This window comes from Chrysochloris asiatica, unplaced genomic scaffold (assembly GCF_000296735.1).
Source record: "Chrysochloris asiatica unplaced genomic scaffold, ChrAsi1.0 scaffold00272, whole genome shotgun sequence".
NCBI classification, from domain to species: Eukaryota; Metazoa; Chordata; class Mammalia; order Afrosoricida; family Chrysochloridae; genus Chrysochloris; species Chrysochloris asiatica.
In genome coordinates this window covers 2,529,127-2,544,439 of record NW_006408790.1, presented here as the reverse complement: position 1 = coordinate 2,544,439, position 15,313 = coordinate 2,529,127, and the positions used below count along the sequence as shown (strand labels likewise).

General features: G+C 43.7%; 1 protein-coding gene across 1 annotated transcript in view; it reads right to left on the bottom strand.

Annotated features, from left to right (window-relative positions):
• NBEA (neurobeachin) overlaps window positions 1-15,313 on the bottom strand; it is an 822,532-nt gene that overhangs the window by 99,257 nt on the left and 707,962 nt on the right. The window contains exon 45 of the mRNA XM_006874376.1: window positions 13,917-14,057. Within this exon, the coding sequence (XP_006874438.1) occupies window positions 13,917-14,057 (141 nt within the window). The remainder of the gene's footprint in view (window positions 1-13,916; window positions 14,058-15,313) is intronic.

Genomic DNA, 15,313 nt, shown 5'->3' with positions numbered 1-15,313 from the left:
TTTCACATCCATATGAGGTTATTGAAAATACCATGGCTTAGGTCAGGCACACCTTAGTCCTCAAGCTGACATCTTTGCTCTTCAATACTTTAAAAAGGTCTTGTGCAGCAGATTTGCCTAATGCAATTATGTCATAAAGTCCTGCTTTACTGTAGTGTAAATGTGCCCTCTCTTTGAAACGCCTCGACAAACCCCTGTTGTAGTTGTTAGGTGACCCCATGTAAACACCGGGGCCTGCAGCATGCGCAGTGGTTGTGATGTTGGGGCCATTGCTGGAGCCAATGTGCCCATCAGTCTCGTTGAGGACCCTCTCCAGGGTCCCTCCTGATAACCAAAAGTACGAGACGAAACCTTGATGTCTTTCTTCTAAGAGGCATTTTCTGACTGTACTTCCTCCATATTATATTCCATATTCTTCACCAACACTAAAATTCAAATGTAGCCGATTTTCTTTGTACTTCCTTATTTGTGGTCCAGCTTTTAGATATATAGGAGTGGTCTTCAAAACATCCATGGAAAATGTGTATTAAGAAAAAACTATGCATGGCTTTCAAAAATTTTTCGCACCAAAATAAACAGGTACTCTGGTAGCGTAGTGGTTACGAATCGGGCTGCGAACCTTCAGGTCAGCAGTTCAAAACTACCAGCTGTTCCACGGGAGAAAGATAAGGCTTTCTGCTCTTGTAAAGATTTACAGCCTCAGAAACCCTGTACAGGGTCGCTATGGGTCGGAACCGAGTCCACGGTACATCACCAATGTACTGCATTGTCGGTTTGAACTGCAAGGTTGGTGGTTGAAGTTCACCAGCCACTCCTCTGAAACCCTGTGCATGGTCACTAGGAGTCGATGGCACTTAACAACAACTTGTTATAACAGGTCTAAACAGGATCTAAATTGAGGCACTCCTAAGACTAAGACATCAGTTTCCAGAGCCCGTATCAGAGCAACATTCATTCTGCTAAAAGGGAAGCAGGAACAAACATCATATTTATGGTGGTACTTGGATGGAAGAATGGTGAAATCATTTTTACTTTATGAAAAGTTTATGGGGACAATGCCTCCGCCAAATCAGCAGTTTATAACTGGATAACTCACCTTAAGAAAGGATGAGGTGTTGTGGAAGATAAAGCTTGAACAGTGGGAGACCACTCACGTCAATCTGGGAGGAAAAACTGAATTATGTCTATACCCTAAGTGAAGAGGACCGATGATGAACAGCAGAAGCAACAATTACCACAACAGTCGCCATCTCCATGGGTCCTGACTAGGCAATCCTGACGGAAAAGTTAAAGTTGAGCCAAGTTTCTGCTCGACAGGTGCCAGACTGTGTGTCTAGACCAGATGCAGACAAGAGCACCTTTAAACAAGTCAACGGAAGCTTTCGGCAAGTGGGATCAAGATCCTGAGGCATTTCTTGGAAGAACGTTCGTTAACAGGAGATGCAACATGGTTTTATCAGCATGACCTTGAAGCCAGCAATGGCTCCCAAGAGGTGGACGTGGTCCAGTCAAAGCAAAACAAAAGACGGGTGAAGAACAAAGGTCCTGGCAGAGTGTTTGGGGATGGCTTTTGCTTGGTGAATTTCCAGACAGCCAAAGAATGAAAGCATCTGCTCATTATTAGTGTTCTGAAAACGTTAGCTAAAGCTTTAGCAGGAAAACGCCGGGTCAGCTTCACCAGAGAGTCCTCCCCCCTGACCGTGCTCCTGTGCACACCTCTCTTCAAACAAGGGCAATTTTGCGTGAGTGTCCATAGGAAGCCGTTAGATACCCTGCTTTGACTCCTTCTGACTTCTGTTTTGTTTCCTAAAAAGTCTCTAAAGGGCACCCGCTTTCCTCGGATTGATACTGTAAAACAAGACGCACTGACAAGGTTCCATTCTCAGGGTCCTTAGCTCTTAGGGAAGGACTGACTAACTGGCTACTGTCAGTGCTTACAAAGGTGACCTGAACTTGATGAGGCTGATGTTGAGAAGTCAAGTTTATGCTTTCTATCTCTGACATCCACGTGTACGGGAGCTTTCGGAAGACACCCCGAACGAAGTGACTGACTATACCACTGCTTGGTTCAACAACACTGTGAGCCTCCAAGTGACATGTTTACTTTGAGCACTTCCCAGAGCCCTTTACAGCAGATTTGCCCAAGGCTCCTTCCTTGGGCATTGACTGTGGATCCGAATAAAATGAAATCCTTAACAACTTTAATCTTTTTTTCTGTTCATCCTGCTGTTGTCTATGGGTCTGGTTGTGAGAACTGTGTCTTCTTTATGTGCATGTGGAACCCATACTGAAAGCTGTAGTCTTTGATCTTCATCAGTAAGGGCTTCAAGTTCTTCGTGCTTTCAGCAAGAAAGGCCGAGTCATCTGCATATCCCAGTTGTTACTGAGACCACGTTCTTCTTCATGTCAGCCAGTACCTTGGATTATGTGCTCAGCACACAGGTTGGGTAAGCATGATGAGATGCACCGTTTTCCTGATTTTAAACCACGCAGCATCCCCGACTTTTCTTCAAACAACAGCCTGTTGGTCTATGTACAGGTTCCACATGGGCACAGTTCAGGGTTCTGGAATTCTCACTCTGTGCAATGTTGTCTGTCCATAATGGGTTATGAGTCACACAGTCCAATGTCTTTGTACATCTTTCTGGTATTCTCTGCTCTCAGGCAAGATCCTGAACTCTGGTAGCATAGTGGTTACGAATTGGGTTGCGAGCCTCAAGGTCAGCAGTTCAAAACTACCAGCTGTTCCGTGGGAGAAAGACGAGGCTTTCTGCTCCCGTAAAGATTTACAGCCTCAGAAACCCTGAACAGGGTAGCTATGAGTCGGAACCGACTCCACGGCACATCACCACTAACCAGGCAAGATCCGTCTGGCAGCAATGGTACCCTTCGTTTCAAGTCCTCTCCTGAGTGTGGCTTGAATTTCTGGCAGTTTCCTGTTGATGTACTGCTGCAACTGTTTTTGAATTAGCGTCAATAACATTTTCTTGCATGTGGTGTTGATACTATTTGACAATTCCTTCATTCTGCTGGCTCTCCTTTCTTTGGAATGTGCACATATATGAATCTCTTCTAGCTGGTTTCTTGGCATGGATGAATTAGTACCTTCAGGGTTGCACTGCTTTGTTGAAACATCTCCATTGGTATTCTTCAATTCCTGGAGCCTTGGTTTTCAGCAATGCCTTCAGTGCAGCTTGGACATCTTCCTTAATTATTACTACTGGTTCTTGATCACATTCTACTTCGTGAAATAGCTGAACATCAACTAATTCTTTTTGGTATGTTGTTGTTGTTGTTAAGTGCCGTCGAGTCAATTCCCTCTGTATCCCGCCATCTTCCTTTGATGCCTTATGCATTGTTCATTATCTTGCCCATAGACTCCTTCACTGTTGCAACTCTAAGCTTAAATTTTGTCTTCAGTTCTTACAGTTTGAGAAATGCTGAGCATGTTCTTTCCTTTTGGTTTTCTAATTCCAGGTCTCTGCATTGTTGTTGTTGTTGTTAAGTGCCGTCGAGTCGGTTCCGACCCATAGCGACCCTGTACAGGGTCTCTGCATATTTCATTATAATACTTGACTTTGTCTTCTCAATCTACTCTTTGAAATCTGTTCAGCTCTTTTATATTTCATCCTTCTGTTTTAACTACTGCACACTCAAGAGCAAGTTTCAGAGTCTCTTATAACATCCACTTTGGTCTTTTCTTTTTCCTGTCTTTTGGACAAACTTTTACTTTCTTCATGTCGATGTCTTTGATGTCACCTCACAACTCACCTGGGTCTTCTGTCATTAGTTGAATGTCTTAAATAATTTTTTGAGATGGTCCCTAAATTCAGGTGGGATACACTCAAGGTCAGATGAGCTCCCCTCTGCTTGCAGCGTATTCTTCATCACAATCCCCCTCACGTGCTACGTAGGCAGCTTAAAATCACTGAAAAGCCTTCAACTCTTTTCTTGCAGAGACGTTAAGGCTAGCTAAGAACTGGGTGCGCTGCTTCTGACTGACCGAGACGTTCTGAAAGACAGTCTCTGGGGTGGGACTGCCTCTATGCTAGGACTTTCTTTTCCATTCATAACCACTGCCAGATGTCTGCAAAGTAGTTCTACCTGAAGCATTTTCGCTATTCTAGGGTAGTGTCGAAAGGCATTTATTCTTTCTCTGCAGGCAGTGAGCACCAATTTCTCCGTGGAACCCAGACTTCTCTCTGTGCTTCGTAACTATGAAATAGATATGAGTGAAGCAAAGCTCTTCACCTTGTCAGTAGCCATTGAATCTAATCTCGACCCAACCTAAGCTATAACATGGTTCCTGCTTTTACACCCTCACCCAAGGCTTGCCAAGGATAGCTCTAATGGGCACAGTGAAAAGATATCATAAACTGAGAATTGAAGAGTCTCAGACCACCAAGTTTATCAGTCTTCTGGTGCCTCACAGTAGAGGACTGAAGAGTTAGTTCCACATGCCACTGTTTTAAGCAGACTTTAAAGAGATCTGATTCACAACTGTTTCAGGGTCCCATGTGACATGACTGACATTATTCTCATTCTGGGAGGCTTCTGGCTGCTTGAGCTATGAAGTACTAATAGAAATTGATAACCTATTGTGTGTAAGTGAGTATTGATCTTGCAAGCTTGGATTACCACGTGCTGACTTTCCTGAGTATGTGTTTCCCTACCTCTTCAGGGACTGTAACCAGGGACTTTCGGAAGTCTCCTGTGACCTCAGTCTTCACAAACACCCTTCACAGTCAATACTGGTCCTATTTTTTGTTCAAGGTCACATTCTAGGAAACGGAGGAACAAAGATTTGAACTGGACTTTGCCTAATACTAGAAATCCATTGTCTCCTCCCTGCTTATAAAAAGGAGTCCCAGTGTGGTGCTGCTGGTCATGCACTGGACCACCAACCACAAGGCCAGCGGTTCAAACCTGCCAGTCACTCCATGGAAACCCTATACAGGGTCACTATGGGTTGTAACCAACTCGACAGTACTTAACAACAGCTTACTTAAAAATCCCCAGGAGTACCTTCTAGAATCTTCACAAAAGTGTGTTAATTAAACTATCCTATGTATCAGTGGCGACCTGGTGTGACGCCGTAGGATAAGGACTGGCCTGCTAATGGTAAAATTGGTGGTTCAAACCCTCAAGTCGCTCCTACGAAACAAACCTTATACAGACAGGGTTGCTATGAGTCAGAATTGACTCAATGGCACTTAACCAACAGCAACATGCGCCAATGGGAGTCCTGGAGTGACGCTGTAGGATCGTCTCTGCACTGCTAACAGCAAGTTGTATGTTCAAACCCACCAGCCGCTCCTCAGATACTCAGTACATGGTCACTAGGAGTTGGAACTGACTCGATGACACTTCACATTCATACACCAATGGGAGACCTCGTGGTGCTGAAAGACGACCACCGGGCAGCTAACTGCAAGGCTGGCAGTTCAAACCCAGCAGTGGCTCCGGGGGGGCACATGAGGGTTTGGTAGTTTGGTTTATGTACCTATGAAAGGGACATAAAGCTGGAGTCTGTGTGCTCCCATAAAGATTCAGTCTCAGAAACCCTAAGAAGCAGTTCTCCTCTATCCTATAGGGTGTCTAGGAGCCGGAATCCACTCCACGCCAGTGAGTTCTGGGTTTATGTGCCTATGAAGGAGCCCTGGTGGCACAATGGCTAAGCACTTGGCTGCAAACCAGAAGGTCAACAGTTGGAACCCCCAGCACCTCCTCGGGAGAAGGATGTGGCAGTCTGCTTCCGTAAAGGCGGCAGCCCCAGAAACGCTGTGGGTCGGAAGGGACTGGAGGGTGGTGGGCTTGGTCCCTTGCTGAGGAGACCAGCACTGGGCTGGAAGAGTCACCCTTCAAGGGCACAACTTGTTGGGGTGGGGGGGCTAGTCTTTCACCGAGTTCTGTCATTCCGACAAGAGGTCTCACGAATGCTTTTTCTAAAACCATATTTCAAATCTAAAGTAATATGGTTTGTGGTTATTTAACATTTATAAACAACTGTTATCGTTGCCATGGGAGCTGTATCGATGGAAGCTAATGTGAGTTTAATGACTTTAAGACTACAGGTGTGGACAGTCACCGGCAACTCCTGGTACTTGGCTGTGGTTTTGCTGGAGTGTTTTCCTCCCTTCCCTGTCACTCAAGTTAGCACGTATCTACTCTCTAGCCAGTGAATAATTCTCCCTGCCCTCCCATCCCTGGTAACCACCATAGAAAGGTTATTATAAAATGGAAACCCTTTCTTGACGTTCACAGTAGTGTCTCATAGATTACCTGTCCCTTTGTTATCAACTAATTTCACTCGGCACAGTGTCCTCCAGGTTCCTCCATGTTACGAGGTGTTTCCCAGATTCAGCGTTGTTCTTCAACTATGTCTAATACTCCACTGTGCGCATGCACCAACGCTTGTTCAGCCACTCCTCTGCTGATGGGCCTCTAAGCAGTCTCTGCCGTTTTACTATGGTGACGGATGCTGCCGTGAACAGGGGTGTGCATGTGTCCATTTGCGTCACAGCTCGTATTTCTTGAGGATACACACCAAGTAGAGGGCTTGCTGGGTTGTACTATACTTCTATTTCCAACCTTCTGAGACGGTGCCATACCGTTTTCCCCAGCGGTCCCACCAGCAGTGTGTGTGTGTAGGGGGGGGGGGAAGCATCCTCTCCACATCCTCTCCAGCATTTGTTGTTTTCTGGGTTTTGAACTTTGCCATTAATGCCGGGGGTAAGATGGTATCTCACTGTTGGTTTTGATTTGCATCTCTCTAATGGCTAGTGATCATGAGCATTTCGTCATATGTTTGTTGGCTGCCCGAATGTCTTTTGTCTGTTCACGTCCTCAGTTCATTTTTAAATTGGATTATTTGTCTTCTTACTGAGGTGCTGTATAAATTTTAGACAGTAGGCCCTTGTCTGAAATGCCATTATAAATTTTTTTCCCTATTCTGTGGGTTCTCTTTTTTTGTGCAATCTTTTGATGCACATACGTGTCTAGTTTTTAGGAGGTCCCAGTCATCATTTTGTCTTCTGCTGTTTGTGTTTTCAGTTACGTCTGATAGTCTATTGATGCCATGAATCAGAGCCCCTATGTTGTCCTGTTTTTTAATTGATGATCTTTGTAGTTCTAGGTTTTATATTTAGGTTTGTAATTGAGGTTGAGATCGGTTTTGTATGTTGTCTGAGATCAGAGTCTCGTTTCATTCTTCTGCAGATGGATTTCCAGTTTTGCCAGCACCATCTGTTGAAGAGACCGTCTCTTCCCCATTTCATGTACTTTGGTCCTTAGTCAAAGATGAACTGAGCACAGCTGGATGGATTCACTTCTGGGATTCTCAGTCTGTTCCACTGTCTCCTGTTGTACCAGTACCCGGCTAGTGTGATTACTGGGGCCGAGTAGTAGGTTTTGAGATGGGAAGTGAGAGGCCTCCTATTTTGTCCTTTTAACGTTTAATGCTTTGCCTATCTGGGGTCTCTTTCCTTTCTATATGAAGTTGGCGGTTAGTTTATAGTTTCATCTCTTTAAAGAATATTGTTGGAAACTAGACTGCATTATATCTATAGATTGCTTTGGGTAGTGTTGATGTTTTCACAATGTTTCACAAAGTCTTCCTATCAACAGGAATGATATATTCTTTCATTCTTGTAGGTCTCTTGCTTTCTTGTACTACTGGTTTATAGTTTTCTTTGTATAGGTCTTTTATATGTTATTTTTCTAACAACTTCTTAGTGACACAAACTTTAATGCATTTTCTACTTCATAAATTCCTTTGGATGGGATATGTTTTCATTGTTGTTAAGTGCTGTCGAGTCAGTTCCAACTCATGGAGACCTTGTCTAGGGTTTCTGAGGAGTGGTTGAGGGTTTGAACCACCAACCTTGTGGTTAGCAGTCCAGTGCTTATCCTACAGGGCTGCTGTTAGGAGATTACAATTCCACTGCCCATTAGGTTAAACACTTAGTGAGCTATTAGACCAAAATGCAGCAAGACAGACGATGTGCTGGCTGGGTGAGTCCTCATGAAAGTCACCGTCAGATCAGTCCTGTCCAGTAGTCACCAGCCCTGAGTGGCCACAAGGCACCTGAAATGTGGCGATTTTGCCACATTTAAGATGTAAAATCCACTGTGGATTTCAAAGTCTTAGTCCAAAGAAAGAATGAAAAACATGAAAACTTTTTATATTGGCTGAAACGAAAACATTTTGGATACATTGGGTTGCTAAGCACATTTATTAAAATGAATTGCTCTTAAATGTGACTACTGCCACTTTCCGTCGCACAGGGGCTTGCATTCATTATGTTTAAAAGGCGCCACACTCCTACAGCCAACAGGAAAGGGCTTGTTTAGGATCAACAGTGGAGACTAGTTTGCCGTGTATCATGGCACAGACGTATGCTTTTCAGTTCCTGCTTGCTGGAGGAATTCGGATTTATGATCTGAGACCAGACTGGCTTATCAGGACTGCTGCTGAGGATCCGATGCCCACTCCCAGCGACCCCGTGTGCACAGAGCGCCTCTGCTCCTCACGGTGTCCGAGGCTGTGACCTGTCTCCCGAGGTGCTTCTGGTAGGCTTGAACTTTAGCCATGTACTGCACCCCGTTAATTTACACCAGGCTGCTGACTGCAAACATGCTTAGAGCCTCCGACGTGGATAAGTCTTGTCAATGTGCCTGCAGACTAGTGATTACATAAAAACTATCGAATGCCATTCTATGCGTTTCAGAAGAGATCACACATCAGCAATCTCATTTCGTTCTTCTCATTACAGCCCCAGAGGATCATGCTTTCTCCCTTTTTTTCTGGCCCAAAGTCACTGAGAGAGCCATTCCCGGAAGAGGGTCAATGACTGTGGGAATGGATGCCTCTAAGGGGACCCGGGGGAAGTAAGGAAAGGCCCCCCTACCGCATTGGAACCGCTCTGATAAATGTCTCCTAACATTGCTCCTCTCTCCCAGTTTGGGAGTCACTGCAGGTGGTGGCGATTCACCTAGGGAGCCAAGCAGACTGTGTTGTTTAAGGAGGACACCTCACTGTTAGCTCCTGAGAGCCCCAGGCAGCAGGCACAGAGGGGACTTCACCGACGGCCCTCTTGAAGGGATTTTTACCCTGATATTGGGGGGGGAGGGCCCTTGGTTTTTGCTTCATGTGCAGCTAATAAGTAATTTCCACTGGGGATTGGGTTTTATAGTCTGGCCATTTGGTAATCAGAGAATCTAATTTATGAGTCTTTCTGTTTGCTTGCCTGCTAGTCTGTTTGTGAGCTCAAATCAATTAAGAACATATTTTATGTTCCTCGGACAGGAAACCGGCTCTTTGAGATCTTGACTGGTAAATGTCTGCATTTCTGTGTTGAGTTTTGACCTGTGGCTGAAACTACAGAACTGAAGCGAGAAGATTTCTATGTGTGTCTGTGGACCAGTCATTCAGAAAAGCTGTTACGTGGTTGGTGAGTATCGTGTACTTTCGTGCTCCTGAATGGATGACAATCTTTAAGCTAGAAGGGTAGTCATTTAGTTTGAATTGATTTATGGAGATGGACAAGAGCATATGTTGTCATTGCTGTTGTTAGGTGCCATCGAGTTGGGCCTGGGTCTTCCATCCTCACAACCATTGCCACACTTGAGCCACTGGAGCAGCCACTGTGTCAATCCATCTTGCTGGGGGTCTCCCTCTGTTTTATCTAGTCTCTACTTTACCAAGCATGATGTCCTTCTCCGGAGATCGGTCCCTCCTGATAACATGTCCAACGTTAGTGAGATGAAAGTCTCATCATCCTGGCTTCTAAGGAGTTTTCAGGTTATACTTTTTCCAAGACAGATTTGTTTGTTCTTCTGGCAGTCCAAGGCATATTCCCTATTCTTCACCAACACATAATTCAAAGGTATCAATTCTTCTCCAGTCTTCTCTGTTCATTGTCCAGCTTTCACAGGCATAGGAAGTAAAGGAAGACACCATGGATTGGGCCACTTGAGTCCTCAGAGTGAAATCTTTGCTGTTTTGACACTTTAACGAGGTGTCTTGCAGCAGATTTGCCTGCTTGCAAGGCCACTGACTGTGGATCCAAGAGAAAGGAAATCCTTGGCAACTTCAATTCTTTCTGTGTTTACCACCATGTTGCTTATCGGTCCAGCTGTGAGTTTTTACTTTCTTTATGTTGCAGTGGAATCTGGGTACTTATATAAATCTAACATTACCCAAATTCCCCGAAAATAAAGAAGTTGAACTTCTAATAGTTTAACAGTGATAGGATTAAAATATATTTCTTAAGAAATTGCTAGTTCAGAATTATTTTTAGAAAAAAATCCATATTCACAAAATTAAGATGAATCTTGGACAAATTAGACAAATTCAATAAGTTTGCTCTAAAACAGGATGACAGTAATGTATGTCCTTTCCTTTAGGTGTAATTTCAGACCAGACTATATATTTTATAGATAGACAGGGGTTTGGACTTCGGAAGAACTAGTTAAATTCAACTTCCTTAACGTCTTATGCTGGGTTAGCATAAATAACGTACAATTTGCGTTCGCCTTATCTGAGTATTATCTGACAAACATATTTGTATGTTGTAGTTGAGTGCCGTCAAGTGGGTACTGACTCATAGTGACCTTATGTCCAACAGAATGACACACTGTCCAATCCTCTATCAACAATTATCGCTATGCGTGAGTCTACTGCTGCCACTGTGCCAACCCATCTCATTGGGGCTCTTCTGTTTCTCTGAACCTTCATGTTACTAAGCATGATGTCCTTCTCCAGGCACTGTTCCCTCCTATAACATGTCATAAGTATGAGAGACAAAGTCTGGCCATCCTGACTTCTAAGGAGCATGCTAGCTGTACTTCTTCCAACACAGATTTGTTTGTTCTTTTGGTGGTACATGATACTTTTACTATTCTCCTCCAACACCAGAACTCAAAGGCGTCAATTCTTCCATGTGCATCTTTAGTCACTGACCAAGTTTCCCATGCATATAACGTCATTGAAAGTACCATGGCTTGGGTCAGGCACATCTTAGCCCTCAAACTGAAATCTTTGTTCTTGAACACTTTAAAGAGGTCTTGTGTAGCATATTTGCCTAATACAATACGTTATTTGATTTCTTGACTGCTGCTTCCATGAGTGTTGATGGTCGATACGAGAAAAACAAAGTCTTTGACAACTTCAATCTCTTCTCCATTTATCCTGATGTTATTTATTGGTCCAGTGGTGAGGATTTTCGTTTTCTTTACATTGAGATGCAGCCCATACCAAAGCAGTACTTTTAAGTCCTCTTCACTTTCAGCAAGGTTGTATCATCTGCATATTGTATGTTGTTAATGAGTCTTTATCTAACCCTGATGCCACGTTTATCTCCCTATAGTCCATCTTCTTGAAATTTTTGCTCTGCATACAGATGGAGTAAGTATGGTGAAAGAACACAACCGTGGCACACATCTTTCTTAATTTTAAATCATTCAATGTTACCTTGTTCTGTTTAAACAACTGCCTATTGGTCTATGTTCAGGTTCCTCGTGAGCACAATTAAGTGTTGTGGAATACTCATTCTCCACAATGTTGTTCATAACTTGTCATGATCCACACAATCAAAAGCATTTGCATAGTCATTAAGGCACAGGTAAACCTCTTTCTGATATTCTCTGCCTTCAGCCAACATCCATTTGATGCCACCAATGATATCCCTCATTCCATGTCCTCATCTGAATCTGACTTAAACCTCTGACAGTTCCCTGCCAAAAGCATTATTGCAGCCATTGTTTAATTACCTTTAGCAAAATTTTACTTGCATGAGATAATAATGATATTGTCTGATGATTTCTGCACTTCATTGGGTCACTTCTCTTTGGAATGGGCAGAAATATGGATCTCTTTCAATCAGTTGGCCAGGTAGTTGTCTTCCAAAATTCCTGACATTGATAAGTGAGTGACTCCAGTGCTGCATCAGTTTGTTGAAAGATTTTCACATTTCATGTCCCCAAGTTTTGTTCTTTGCCTCCAGTGCACATTTGGACCTCATGGTTCAGTGTCCTTGGCTCTTAATCATATGCTACCTCCTGAAATGGTTGACAATTGACCACTTCTTTTTGGTACGGTGACTCTGTATATTCTGTCCATCTTCTTCTGATGCTTTCTACATCATTCAGTATTTTGCCTGTAGAATCGTTCAATTGTTCAATTGCAAGTCGAGATTTGCATTCCTTCTTCACTTCCTTCAGCTTGAGAAATACACAGCTTGTTCTTCCCTTTTGGTTTTCAAACTCCAGCTCTTTTACCTCTTCATTTCTTCCATTTGCTTTAGTATCTCTGTGCTGGAGAGCACATTTCAGAGTCTCTTCTGACATTCATTTTGGACTTTTTCTTCTTTCTTGTCTTCTTGTATGATCTTCTTGATGTCATCCCATGACTCTTCTGGTCTTCGGTCTTTAGTGTCGAATGCATCAAATCTGTTCTTGAGATGGTCTCTAAATTCAGGTGGGATATGTTCATGGTCATGTTTTGGTTGTCATGGACTTAATGTTTTAATTTTCTTCAGCTTCCGTCTGAACTTGCATTAAGAGCAAATGCTGGTCTGGTCCACTGTCTGTCCCTGGCCTTGTTGTAGCTGATGCCATGGAGCTTTCCCACGGTCTCTTTCCATGGATGTAGTCCATTTGGTCTCTGTGTATTCCATCTGGTGAGGTCCATGTGTATGGTTATCTTTTATAGCAACTTGAAGAGCAGTAATTACTTGCAGTGTATCACCTTTTAGTGCTATACAAAGGTCTTATGTTCCTAAAAGTGTTTAAGTTATTAATGCTTAAAGGCATTTAAAAATGTCTTAAGTGTGTTAAGTTACCAGTTACTTAAAACATACTCAAACTACAACTGTTTAATGAGTTCAACTTCTCCCCACAATGGAGTGAATTTCTGAAGACCTCATCCAAATGAATGCTGCCATGTAAACAAAGGGGAAATGTCTTTGTAAATAGGATTTGCCTTTTCATGGATAAGGAGCCCTGGGGGGAAGGGGCCAATGGGATAAGCCTTGGGGTGCTTATTGCAAGGTTGGTGGTTCAAATCCACCAGTTCGCTGCTCCGCCTGAGACAGGTGAAGCTGTCTGCTGCTGTAGAAGTGTGTAATCTCGGAAGCTCAGTGGAGCAGTTGTGCTCTGTCCTCTGGGGTCACTCTGGGTCAGAAGTGACTGGATAGCAGGGGAGCCCTATTGAACACTCCTGCTCTGTCTACTCACAGGCACCTCAGGAGAAAGGTGCAGTGATCAACTTCAGAAAAGTCTCCCACTGATAACCCTGAGGAGCACACTTGCGTTTGGACACACCGGGGGCACCAGGAGTAGAATCAACTCGATGGCAGCCGGTTTCACTTTTGGTTCAAAGGCTCATAACACTCTTCTTCCGAAGCCGACGGTGTCAATGAGACTAGTTACTGGGAGGAAGAAAGGCATATAGATTTTTTTTAGAGTGTGGCCATCTCTATTTCCGTTTTCCTGGTTCTGGAGTCCTTGTGTGATACTGCAGGAGAAAAAACTGGACTACAAGATCGGTAGTTCAAACTTGGATACCCTTTCAGAGTTGCTATGAGTCGGAACTGACTAGATGGCACTTAACTACAACCACCTTTGGGTAGCATGATGGCTTCATAGGGTTATCACTGGATTGTGAACCACAAGGTTGGCGGTTCAAGTCCACCAGCTGCTCTATGGGAGAACGATGAGGCTTTCTGCTGCCACAAAACAATCTACAGCCTCGGAAACTGTACACAAGGTCTCTGTGAATCAAAACTGACTCCATGGCACTTACCAACAACAGCAATCTTTGTTCAAAACAAAGAACAGTTGAATTGAATTTCTACTGAATTTAGTTAAAGACTTTCGGCCCTAAAAGCAGCCTGAACCTTAATGGAGATACTCACAATTCGAAGGAGCCAGGATAAGGTTGATGTTGCTGTGGAGTAATGTGTGTTGTAGTGATACGGCGGGCTGTGCTCGTCTTCCCACGTCTCATACCGCTCCGCGTAGAACACGGCTCTCTTAGGGTTCAGAGCACCGATCGGCTGCACACAGAGAAAGAGGTACAGTTTGGTTAATGTGATTGAAGTAGACATTCTTGATTACACGCTTTTACGTGGAAATGATCTTACTGGGTTTCAGAGTGCTTCACTAACCTAGTTAATTTGAAATTAAACATAGTCTTGGTCTGACACTGTAGGATAAGCATTGGACTGCTAACCAGAGGTAAGTGGTTCAAACCCACCAGTCACTCTTCAGAAACCCTGTACAGAGTCACCATGAGTTGGAACCAACTTGACGGCACTTAACAATAGCAATAACAACATATACAGAGGGGGTTTCAAAAGGTTGATGGAAAACGCAATTCCAAGATAGTGGCATTTTCCCACACATTTTTTGAAGCCCCTCACTTAAATTATATACTATAAAAGTGTAAATTATATCCTATATATTTACATCATAAAATTATAAATGATATCCTATAACCTATCATTTTATATGTTTGCGAATCTGGATTTTGATGGTAATTCTCTGGTAGTGTAGTAGTTACGAAACGGGCTGCTAATCTCACGGTCAGCAGTTGGAAACTAACAGCTGTTCCAGGGGAGAAAGTTGAGGCTTTCTGTTCCCATAAAGATTTACAGCCTCGGGTTAAGGTCGTTATGACTCAGAACCGACTCTATGGCACATAACAACAACAACATGTCATTACAAAGGAGCTCTAGTAACACAGTGGTTACGAGTCAGGCTGTTGACAGCTCTGGTAGTGTAGTGGTTACAAATCGGGCTGCGAACCACAAGTTCAGCTGTTTGAAACTAACAGCAGTTCTGCAGGAGAAACATGAGGCGTTCTGCTCCTGTAAAGATTTACAGCCTCGGAAACCCTGTACAGGGTCGCTATGAGTCGGAACCGACTCCACGGCACACAGCCACCAGCCACAATTCAAAACTACCAGTGGCTCCACAGGAGAAAGATGAGGCTTTCTGCTCCAGTAAAAATTAACAGACTCAGAAACCGTATACAGGGTCACTATGAGTTAGAACTAACTCCAAGGTACATCACCACCATCACCACCAACGTGTCATTATACTGGCAAAAAATCACCCAGCAAAATGGGTCACATGTGCAAGGTTTCTAGATGCTGCTGAGTGTCTTAGGAAACTGGGTTACCATGAAGTAAGCCAAGCGAACATATTTATGTACTTTATTACTGTCCAGGTTAAAAGACAGACAAGGAGCACGTAGTGAGGAAGGTGTGGGGCAGCTAAGTCAGAGAGGCCAAACCGTACCCACACACCC